The 12659-nt window shown below is 37.7% G+C and overlaps 1 protein-coding gene across 1 annotated transcript in view; it reads left to right on the top strand.

The window, feature by feature from the left end:
• LOC126092703 (dynein beta chain, ciliary-like) overlaps window positions 1–12659 on the top strand; it is an 863310-nt gene that overhangs the window by 150915 nt on the left and 699736 nt on the right. The window contains 2 exon segments of the mRNA XM_049908426.1: window positions 6421–6531; window positions 7959–8129. Of these exon segments, the coding sequence (XP_049764383.1) occupies window positions 6421–6531; window positions 7959–8129 (282 nt within the window).

The following is a 12659-nucleotide window of genomic DNA, read 5'->3' as shown; positions in this document are numbered from 1 at the left end:
AATAAGTATACAGGCTTCTTAATGGAACTATGGAGACATAACTCCGTGGAGTCGCCGGTAACAATATCGCTGCCCTGAAGTAGCTCTGTTAACCTCTGGACCTGCAGTTAGTTCACTCTGATCAATGTTTGTGACAACATCCTTTGTACCTCACAGGACAATAAAATATATTGGTATGGAATCGTATGACATGTTCGTTGATATTATACATAATTACTTTCCTGATTACCGTACTTCTAAAGAACTTTTCTTGTAGAACAGCAAAACATTCCAATAAAATGCTAATTAGCAAGAAGCATGGAGATTACGTGATAGTTATGGATATACCTAACACTTGAATTCTAGTAAAGTTGTAGTCATATGCAAATACATTACAATTATGGGTGAAACAAGCTTCAGAAAGAGTGATTGTTGAATGTGTATCTGATATATGCTCCACAAGACACATTCAATAATGAATGAGGCAAGCTGCATTTGCTAGAAAACACTGTATACTGTTAAATGCTAATCTTTTCATGGCCAAGTTTCAATTACATAGAATGTTTTCAATTGCAAAACTTTTGCCTTTGTATCTCAGTTTAATCTCAGTTACCAATATTGAAATTTTGATCTCATGGTTGTTTTCAAGTGGAAAATTTCACACCACAGTTACATACAGTCCAAGAAAATACAAAGTTTGAAGACATTTTAACAATTAGTGACTGAAAAACTAAAGTCAATAACTCTTCTCCATTGGAAATGACAAGCTCACAACATGTGGGGATACAATGCATAAATGTCAGTATTAGCTACATTTAAAAGTTGTACAAGTTTCATATCTGCTGAAGGAATAGATATTTTAAGTCTGCAGCTATTTTTCTTGTTAGTCACTGAATGCCCTTCATATATTTTATAGTGTGCTGATATCGAACTTGAATATGTAAAATGTTGCTCTCCTTGCCTTAGATTATTTCTTTATGTACTTAATTCTCTTGAAATAATTTAGGTGTAGATGTAGTAACTCACCAAATAGTAGAGATGTTGATTCATTGACAGGCACAGAAAATCTTACTATCTATCAGATGAATCCTTTTTTGATCCAAGGGCACACACACACACACACACACACACACACACACACACACACACACACACACACACCTGCAAAGCTACAGGATGCCAGGCCTGTAGGTGGAATGGGTGAATGATTGTTTTTTTGGTGTACTGGGTGGGGAGCAGACAGGAGGGATGGGAAGATTGGGTGGTGTTGGGGAGTATGCAGCTGGTGCTCACTATAGGAATGTCGGTCGGAGGGACTGCAGATGCACAGAATATGAATGCAACAGTGAGTTATGCAGCACAAAGAGAAGATGGCATGGATGAGTAGATTGGGGTGGGGATGACAGAAAAGAGAAATGAGAGGGGGCAGGGGGTGCAGGATGAGTGAAGTTTGGTTAGTGGGTCAGGGCAGTGGGTGTGAGGGGCTTGAGATTGAAATCAAGAGGATTGTTGTAATGAAGGATGTATTGTGATGGCAAGTCTCATCTACCTAGCTCAGGAAAGCTGAAAGTATAGAACCGTATCCCTTCATTTTTTTAAGTCATGGCTTTGTTTTCTGTACACTTTACAGATAGAACAAAAAGTCATCAACACTAGCCTTTGAAAAGAAATAGTTCATAGGTGAAAGAACAGATGTCAAGTGTTGAACAGACATAATATTTCAGCAAGTGACTATGTTTGCCATCATCGTGTGTGCTGATAACACTAGGCTGTGATTTTCTGTTTTGTTACTTCTGATGATTGATTCCCATGTATCTTGGTGCAGTGAATCTAAAAATGACTGCAGTTCTATTCCGTCATGTCAGAATTTTTTGCAAATCACAATTTGCCAATGAAATATGCATTGTATTGAAAAATATCAGAAATATGAGGCTTAGTGACAGTGTGAAATAGATTTGTTTCATATAAAACATATCATTTTGTGACCTACAAGAGACAATAATGTAATACAATACAGAAAATAATTTTCAGCGACTTCCATTTCTTTTTCAAAATTTCAATCTTTGTACAGTTTTCTAACGTCTGGTCTCATAAAGATACTCTCTTAGTTTAGTGTTTGATAAGACTGGAAATTTGACACAAATGTACTGGAAACATTTACTATCTTTTGGTAAGGGTTTCACAGATTGCTTCATCAAGCCTAATTTAACATGTAGAGGGGAAAAAGAACTTTTGTAGACTCGATAGAGGTTTTTGGAGCACATTTTTTACGCTAGGTTCCAATGAAGCTGGTTGTAGCCAATCTTTCTGTTTCCAGTGATTTTTCCTGTCTTTGCTTCCCCACTCACATAAAAAACAGGGAAACTTTGCGTACCTGACTTGCTGTCCAAGGACCATCCACTTTACTTTGAGAACAAAAGTAGCAATCATCACTGTGATTTTGTGGCTCTTGCCATACCATTGGAACTTCAGATATTAAAGCATCTTGTTCCAACTTTGACCACAGTCTCAGCCCTTCAACATACGTATAGCTAATGGAGTGGAGCCCTCAAGTTTTGTCTTAATCTCTTACTTTGACACCAAAATATGGGAGAAACACTTGCCACACGTACAGTTTTAAATGTCTTTTAACCCCGACACCAGTAACTCACCACAAAAGTAACAAAAGGAATCTACAAACATAATTTCGAACACTGTATGTTTGCTTCATAGTGTATATCCACCAACATGAACACTTATGATCACAGAGGATACATAAGAATGGTTGCACCAACAATGACCGTTGATGTGTACAACACATTTAACGATGAAAGTGCTGCCGTCTTCTGGTGTATGATGTTGACAATTTGTTTTCATCATAAACTGATGGCTGGTGGCATTTCCTGTGTATTTAACTCTTTACATCTGATGTTGGTGATTTTTTAAAATATATATTTTGACAAACTGCTATTTGCAAAAATTCTGGCATGATGGAAAAAAACTAAGATCATTTTCGGGTTCGGCTTACAAAGGTATATATGAATCTAACATAAAAACTATAAAAACGTAATACAATTGAAACAGTGCAGGCCTGTGTAATGATAAGGCCATTATCACTTGCCAAAATATTGTGACACTTGATCACTGACATCTGCCCATTCGCCTGTGAACTATTTCATCATGAATTATATTGGACGATGTTGAAGAATCATGACACCAATCTTTGTTTGCATGCTCTATTTTTTTCTGCTTCCTGCAGACAGACATAGTATGATTTTTCACCAATTTCTGTTTCATCACTGCAGTCTAATCTGATACAGAAGTGACAATATTATGAGAAGGAAAGTGCTACTCATCATATAGCGGAGATGCTGAGTCACATATAGGCACCACAAAAAGAATTTCACACTTAAAGCTTTCAGCCAATGGCCTTTGTCAACAATAGACACACATATGCACGCACGCACTCTCACAAACACAACTCACACACACGACTGCAGTCTCAGGCAACTGAAACCACACTGCGAGCAGCAGCACCAGTGCATGATGGGAGTGGCGACTGGGTGGGGGAAAGGAGGAGGTTGGGGCAGGGAGGGGGAGGGACGGTATGGTGGGGATGGCGAACAGTGAAGTGAAGTGCTGCAGGTTGGGCAGCAGGCAGGGGAGAGTTAGGGGGGAGGGAGGGGGGAGTAGCAGAAAAGCAGAGGGGAAAAATAAGAGAGAAAAAATTGGGTGTGGTGGTGGAATGACGGCTGTGTAGTGCTGGAATATGAGCAGGGAAGGGGCTGGAGGGGTGAGGACAGTGACTGACAAAGTTTGAGGCCAGGAGGGTTATGGGAATGTAGGATGTACTGCAGGAAAAGTTCCCACCTCCGCAATTCAGAAAATCTAGTGCTGGTGGGAAGGATCCACATGACACAGGCTGTGAAGCAGTCATTGAAATGAAATGAAGGATATCATGTTTGGTAGCTTGTTCAGCAACAGAGTGGTCCACTTGTTCCTTGGCCACAGTTTGTCAGTGGCCATTCAGGCGGACAGATAGCTTGTTGGTTGTCATGCCTTCATAGAATGCAGCACAGTCGTTGCAGCTTAGCTTGTAGACCACAGGACTGGTTTCACAGGTAGCCCTGCCTTTGATGGATAGGCGATGTTAGTGACCAGACTGGTTTAGGTGCTGGTGGGAGGATGTATGGGACAGGTCTTGTATCTAGGCCTATTACAGGGGTATGAGCCATGAGGCAAGGGATTGAGAGCAGGGGTTGTGTAAGGAGGGACGAGTATATTGTGTAGGTTCGGTGGATGGTGCAATACGACTGTGGGAGGGGTGGGAAGGATAGTGGGCACAACATTTCTCATTTCAGGGCATGGCGAGAGGTAATTGAATCCCTGGCAGAGAATGTAATTCATTTGCTACCGTCCTGGGTGGTACTGAGTTACAGCATTGTGCTGCTGTTGGCTCCATGTAGTGGGCTCAGTACAGTGTTGTGATGTTACTACTGTCTCCAGTGGTCCACATCTGTCATTCAAAGTCATTCATACCCATACTCCAAAACTGGTGTGCTGCTAATACCACTGCTTGATCTGTCCAACCCAGCTATTCCGAGACTACTCCATATGCCTTAGGCTAATTTGTTCATGTTTGAATAACTTTATGTATTTCTTTTACTACTACTTTATGAAAAGGAAAGTTTCTTCTCACCATATAGTGGAGATGGCTGAGTCACAGATAGGCATAACAAAAAGGCTGTTACAAATAAAGCTTTTGGCCATTAAGGCCTTCTTCAACAATAGGTGTAGACAAACATGCAAACACAACTCACAAGCATGTGAGACTGCAGTCGTGTGTGAGAGTTGCATTTGTGTGTGTGTGTGTGAGTCTTAGTGTATTGTTAACGAAGGCCTTAATGGCTGAAAGCTTTATTTGTGACAGTCTTTCTGTTGTGCCTATCTGTGACTCAGCATCTCTGCTATAATGTACAAGCTGACCTGGTATGCAGTTGTCTGAGCTGGTTCCACCATTTTTTTGAGGGATAGATCTTGTGTTCTTGATGTCTTCAATATCATGCAGACAGTTCACAGAGAAATGCGCCATGTTATACAAGTGTTGTGCCATTCAAAAATGGCACCACAGTACTGTTGCATGAGAGGTAATGCATGAGGCCACAGGATGACTGTGACACACCATTGTTCCACCAGAGTACCTTCAGTCACTGCCAACCACAATATGAAGTCATACCCACTGGTTTCCCACACCTTGATGCCATGAGTAATACTCCTATGTCTCTCCGAAACAGAAGAATTTGACCTCTCCCCAGGTCGATGTTGTAAACATTTCCCCAGGTTGACACTGTACCTGAGGACAATAGTCACTCAGGGTAGTGCAAATCAATGATTCTTCGGTGAACATAAAATGATGCTATTCATCAGCAGTTCCATCAGCAGTTCATGCTTCCTTGTGTCAGCCTAATTTCAAACACAGCTTTTTGAGTTGTTGTGTTGATGGCAGCCTTCGCATGGCATGATAATTTCCTAGTATTGCTGCTGCTAATCTCAGACCAGTGTTTTGGTATGAAACAGAATGTTGCCGGGCTTCCATTACTTGTTCTCGGATGGCAGGTGTGGATGTGAAGGAATTATAGTGTGCCTGGGTGGTGGTCAGATGTTGGCCGGCACCTTGGTGATGAATATGCCTGTCCTCAAGTTTCATGCAGGCTAACATTGGTCACCTGTCACATCTGAATGCTCCACAGATGTGGATATTGCATGATTCGACCAGTCAGCCAAATGGATGCCCACTATGATGTCCTTTCAAACTCTGTTAAGTGCTGCTAATACTGCCTCACATGAGTATACATCATCTCTGTATACTTTACAATGATCACTTAGCATCTGACACAATTATCACCCATTATATACACACCAAGTCAGGTAATAACGCTAAGCATGAGCAAGACTAATGCAATCTGGTGGCTGATCTACAAATCAAAGAGAATAGCAACTCTTAATAATTCACATACCCATCAATGGTGTGTACTTGTATGAAGCTATATTGACAACTGACCATGTCTTCTGGGTGCTTAAATTTATTTTTGAGGCAATGTCATTGGATATGAGTGACTACATGTGGTAGTAAGTTCATTTTTTTATTGATGTTTCCCTCTTAGTTTATTGTGAAGCATAGAGTAAGCAATAAGCCTCTGTGAGAGTAATAGAGAATGTCTGGACCATTCACTTGTGCTATTATTTTTACCCCACATTCACTTTGAAAATTAAATAAACAACAGTAAGCCTAAATTAAAATAAAGACTTGGATCTGAACTTTTGACACATAATTATGTAGTGTATTAACTGTTTAATGGTATATGTTTTTCTGTGCTTCTGTGTTTTAAAGTTTCCAATTTTGTATTTGCTTCCTTTTCACTTGTTTAATATGCTATTCTAATTATAAATTAAATATTCTAGTTCATCTACATGATGGGAAGCCTCCTTGATCGTGAAGTTATCAAAGCATCAGTTGAACCAAAATATCATAGACTGTATGATTTGCTACATTCTGAGCTGGATACAGTAAAGGTATGTAGATAGCAAGAGTTAAGAATATTTCTAACATGTGCAAAATAGTTTTGATCATGGTGTTAAGCCACAGCCAAAAAGCTAGGAGATGTATGTCTCCACACCTACTTAAAAAACTACTACTGACACACAAATGATCACAAAAGTGTATAATAGTAACACATGCACTTCCAAATGAAATTATTGAGTTGTAAGCTAATAATAAATATATTGATGGTGATCTACAGTTTCAAATATTGAAATTTATTCATGAAGTTCAACCTAACTGTAATAGTATAGATGAAGTACCTAAAGCAACAAATGAAAAGTTACGCCAGTCCAGGATTCAAATCCGGGTTTCCAGCTTATCACAACTGGTCACCTCACCACTTGGCTGTCCGAGCACAGTCCCCAGACCAACTCAAAGTTCCACATGTCACAGACTTATATAACGTAAGTCGAAGATCAGCCTGTGATGAAAATTATGATAGTGTATGACACCTCCAAATATTGATTCTACAGCCCACAAGGAAAGCTCGAGGTGTGAGAGTGAGTAAATGAATTACTAATCTGTGTGACACGTGGAAGTCTGGATGGGTCCAGGAGGTGCTCAGGTAGCTTAAGTCAGGGGTCTCCAAACGTTTTAGCCTAAGGGACACACTGGATCTTCCACTGTGTCGCAAGGGTCAAGACCTAGCTATAGTTTTCATGAGGCCTGTTTTTGTGATGCTTACCACTGCTGCCATTCTTTACGAGCTGATACTGAATAGCTCTACAGTAGTCATTGTGCAGTGAACAGCTTATTGTTTGTCACTGAGCTTACATTTTTACAAATAAATACTTCTCATGAATGTTTTTGTAACATGCTTTCATGGAAACTTGTTACTCCCGTGTTTCATTAAAACCACAATAAGTGGACAGAAAATAGCAGGAGCAGCACGTGGTATCAGCACTTCGCGTTATCTCCCAACTGCAACATTCCTTGCCAAACAGTGCCAATAGTGGTTACCTCGTCATTCCCCCTCTAGTACTGCTCAGAACTCTTTCAGTACAATTCAGAAGTTTTTGTGATGCTTACCACTGCTGCCATTCTTTACGAGCTGACACTGAATAGCTCTACAGTAGTCATTACCCAGTGAACTGTTTATTGTTTGGCACTGAGCATACATTGTTATAAATAAATACCTCTCATGAATGTTGTTGTAACATGCTTTCATGGAAACTTGTTACTCCTGTTTCATTAAAACTACAGTAAGTGGTCAGAAGTAGCAGGAGCAGCATATGATATCAGCACTTCATGATATGTCCCCACTGCAACATTCCTTGCCACATGGTGGCAGTCGTGGTTACCTCTTCATTCCCTGCAGTCAGCACTGGCATTACTCAACAAAAGTTGGACAGACCTTAGTTCATCACATCAACATACTGTAGTATTGAATTATGTGCAGATTTTCATTTCAGGAATACGCGGTGATAGAAATGTTCATGGCACAGGTGCGGGGCTGGACTCCGCACTTATGGACAAGTGTCCAGGTTATTTCACAGCCAAGGTGATAGCTGACATGCGTGCTGAACTTAACCTATTGTTACAATTACCACTGACAAATACTGAACGTATAGTACTGACATTTTCCGGAGAGTAGGGGAGTTAAGCACAGTAGTAAGCACATGGATTGCAGTGATAAGTGCGATCTGAAAAGCAAAATATGGTGAGACTAGTGTGTTTGTGATTACAGCTTCTTAGTGAAGATACAGTCATTTAACAATGAGTATTTAATTGAAATTGCATTAAAGATAAATCTGGTACAGTTCTTTAGTCAGAATCCTTGCTCTTAATACTATTAACTGGCATTATGTTGATTTGCAGTTACATCCCCTGTGTGGATTTATGTAAATATGAAAAAAAAAAACAGAAGACAGTGAGTGCAGAAATTTTAGAGAGCAATGGGGGGACAATACAAATATTTCATAATTGAGTCAAGTAATAGGGCAATGTGTATAATTTGCTGCAGAGCAATATCAGTTGAAAAAGAGTACAATATAAAACACCATTACAGGACTAAACATTTTCAGAGTTATTCCAAACTTACCAATAGGCAAAGGTGAGATATGTATATATGCATCTTTGAAAGACAGTTTAAAATAACAGCAAGTGTTGTTTAAGAAAGTAAATGCTGAACAAGAAGAAGCAATTCATTCTAGTTTCCATGTGGATCACTCCATAGAAAAACATGGAAAACCATTTACTGGCAGCAAATTCATAAAGGATTGCATGATTGCTGTATCTAAAGAAATGTGTCCAGAAAAAGCTAATTTATTTAAAAACATCAGTTTGTCAATGAACACTGTGGCTCAAAGAGTAAATTGTATTGTTGAAAATATATTAACTCAACTGTCTGGATAAACCCAACACTTAGTTTGGTTCTCTTTGGGTCAGGATCAGCAAACAGGTGTTTAGATAATGCACAGGGGTTAATTTTAATTCAAGAAGTGTATGAAGAGTTTCTTGCTGCTTATAGCATTCACTGCATGACTATGGGAGAAGAGATTTTTAAAGGAGTAGAAAATGCTGCTCAGAGAAACAGCCTTCAGTGGAAAAACTTTGTGTATCACAACTGATGCTGGCGAAAACTTGTGGAAAAAATTAAGGTGTCACCTCTCCCATGTCAAAGGTGGTAGAAAATGACAGTGGATCGAAACCTTAAATCACACATTTCATCATTCATCAACAGTCTTTGTACAGAAAATGCTTGGATATGTCAAACATTTTAAAGCCAGTCATGTCAGCTGTTATTAACATTATATGCTGTTTAATCATCATCAGTCCTGCAAGTTTATTGAAGTGATTGTAGAAAATGACTTTTCGTGTTATGTAGCAGTACACTGGCTTACCTGTGGAAAAGTTCTAACACTGTTTTTTTGAGCTCAACAACAATTGAAATTGTCCTCTGGCTGCGTTACAAAACAATAAGTGGTTATGGAGTTTATCATTTTATATAGGTTTAACTAAACATGTAAAAGATATTAAATTAAAAGTACAAAGAGGAAACCAGCTACTGCCTGATATGTACACTCCTATTAAGTCCTTTCGACAAAAAATTGTTTTGTTTTCAGTCTCAGACGAATTAAAAATGTTTCATGCATTTTAATACATGACAAACACTCAGTCAGCGATAAGCAACTCCATTTCCAGTAGATTCCACAGCTGAAAGTTTGCATGCTTTAAAAATTAATTTTGAGCCTTGATTTTCAGATTTTGATGCAGTTGCAAGTATCAACATTTTTCAAAATCCTTTTAACACTGATGTAGGAACTCTTGCCCCAGAGCTTCAAATGAAAATAGTTGATATGCATTGTAGTGATTTTTATAAAGATAAAAATTTAAATTCATTATTACTGGAATTTTAGAGCCTTCCAGTCACACAGTTTGATTAGTTCCATAAGTTTGCTCACGCTCTTTTTTTGCTTTCGGGCCACTTATCTTTGTGAGAAAACATTCTCCAAAATTAAATATGCAAAAACTATTTACAGATCTAGACTAATTGGTGGACATTTGAAGTCACTGCTGATAATTTCCAGTAATAATCTTAATCCAAAACTGTAAGCAGCTGTAAGTTGAAAGTTACAGTTACATAACTCTCATTAATCATATTACACTGCTTAATTCCATTATGTGAATTGCATTTATGTGTCACTTCAGTAAGCAAATTTTCAGGAAATCTCCTATAATTAATTGCAAGCTAAATGTTCAGTTGCATTATATATGTCGATTAATGTGTATCGTAATTGCTCATAAAATAAAAATGACTAATTATTGTACATATTTTGTATGATTTAGTGGCACTGTAAATTTATATGTGCAGTGTTACTCCATGTAATGAGCAACATCTGTTACTGTATCTTATTTGTAATTAACAGTCATTAAGTGGAACACTTTTTCCATAGGAATCAATGTAGATTCCCAAAAAATATGTACAGATTTATAATACAGCATTATAATTTATTTTTTATAGTACAGTACATCCTATTTTAGGAGGAGGTTGCCTAGAGATATTTTTTACACCTGTGCTTCTAAATTTGGTGAAAAAGAGACATAGTGTTAAAGTTAATTACATTCTTAACATGCTTAGCTAATGTCTTATGGTTTTTTATTGAATTAATGTTAGTTAATAATGACAAATCAGAATTGGAGTTCATAAACAAATACTGCAAGCGAAAGGGTTACCATGTGCGGGTGAAGAAAAAAATGTTGCAACATCGATGCAGAGAATTTGCATCAAAAGAATTTGCAGCATTGTGCAGAATCTTGAGCAGTGGTACTGGTGACAAAAACAGTGGAGCTAAATGGTTTGTAATTAGTACAACTGACTGGATACAGCATTGTCAAAGCTTCTGTTTTACAGAGCAGTAGTGAATAGTAGAACACATGACGTAGTTTTCATTTATAAGAAGCCAAAGAGATCAGTCAAGGTCAATCAAGGTCAGAAGGTGATTTTTGAAATGGTTATTAAAGCCTGAAAAAAAAAAAAACAGTAAACAGACTCTTTATGTCAAACATTGTTCGTTTAGCATTTCAATTTCTTATGTTTTCTTCTATTCGGTGTGTGAAAACTTGTTATGGGAGTTGTTTGAGAAGCAACTGTAATAAGCAAAATTATGGCAAGCCGGATAACTTGCATGTCTGGCCCATTACCATGGGACATATTGGTGGTGTTCACAGGATGGTGTTGCCCCACAGGCCGTAGTTTGGAAACCCCTGGCATAAGTGGTAAGGCAACAGCTCACAATAAGTGGTAAATTGAGTTCAAGTCCTGGTCTGGCACAAATTTTCATCTGTCGCTTTAGGTAGTACATCTTTACCTATTACATTTAAGTTTAATATCAGGAATAAATTTTGAAAATTATTTGTTTCTGGATGTGTGTTCATAGGACTTATTCTCTTTCTCCTCAAATTTTGTCTATTACTATTTCCTTTATCTGTCACATTACATACATCACTCCAGTCAGCCTTCTGTAAGGCTGCTAGTCCATTAATCACTAACTGTTTCCCATAATGTGTCTTCTTTGTGATCAAGTTTTCAAGTATGTGCAGTTCTATATCATAGCCAGAGAAGCCACTGCCATTAACTCAGTTTAGGTTCTTTCCAATATAAAAACCCTTAGATTTAGAATATTCAGCTTCATTTATTTATTTAGCATCAAACATGTTTTTCTAAAGGTGTGACCAGACCTTGTGCAATACAGAATTGCATTTTTTCTTTCTTTCTTCTTTTCTTTTCTTTTTTTTTTTTTTCTTTTTTCTTTTTTAAAAAGTTCTAAGTTCAGTGATAGTCTGTTTGCAGGCTAGATAAACATTTATACCATGTCTCTATGAATATGTAGTATTCTGCTTTCCTGTTCAATATTGTGGGAAAATCAAAATCTACTTTTGTCTGAATCTTTCTGAAAATTATTATTTAAATCTTCATAGACTTATCTTTTGCATTCCTTCATCTGCCAGTCTTCATAATAATGACTAATGTTTCTAGGAATATTTGAAAATTTCCCAGTAGAAATCCATCCATCCATACATACATTAATATTTGTTCCATAGATCATGAACATGACATTTAGTAATGATGTGGAACGTGTTACTTGAACCTAAGTTTTGTTTACACAAAATTTCTTTTCTTTTTTTTTTCAGTTACTACTTCATATCCAAAAATTCATCTATTGAGTAGGAGTTGTCATTCAGAAATTATTTTAAGTTGTTTTTAAATGTTGGCTGGCTATCTGCCAGACTTTTAATGCTATTTGCCAAATGACTGAAGATTTTTGTGGTAGCATGATTCACCTCTTTATGTGCCAAAGTCAGATTTAACTCAGAATATTGAAGATCATCCTTTCTTCTAGTGTTGTAACTATGCACTTTGCTGTCATTTTTGAACTGGGATGGGTTATTAATAACAAATTTCATAAGTAAATATATGCATTGCAAAGGTTCTGTGAATAACCCAAGTTTCTTAAATAAATATCTGCAAGATGCTCTTGGATGGGCTGCAGCCGTTGTTCTGATTACACACTTTTGTGCAATGAATACTTTTAGTGATGAATTACCCCAAAATATGATGCCATATGGAAGCAGTGAATGAAAATAGGCATAGCAGGCT

The sequence above is a fragment of the Schistocerca cancellata genome, chromosome 7, assembly GCF_023864275.1.
Source record: "Schistocerca cancellata isolate TAMUIC-IGC-003103 chromosome 7, iqSchCanc2.1, whole genome shotgun sequence".
In the NCBI taxonomy this organism is placed as follows: Eukaryota; Metazoa; Arthropoda; class Insecta; order Orthoptera; family Acrididae; genus Schistocerca; species Schistocerca cancellata.
Note: the sequence above shows the minus strand (reverse complement) of the source record. Positions and strands in the feature narration are given on the sequence as shown.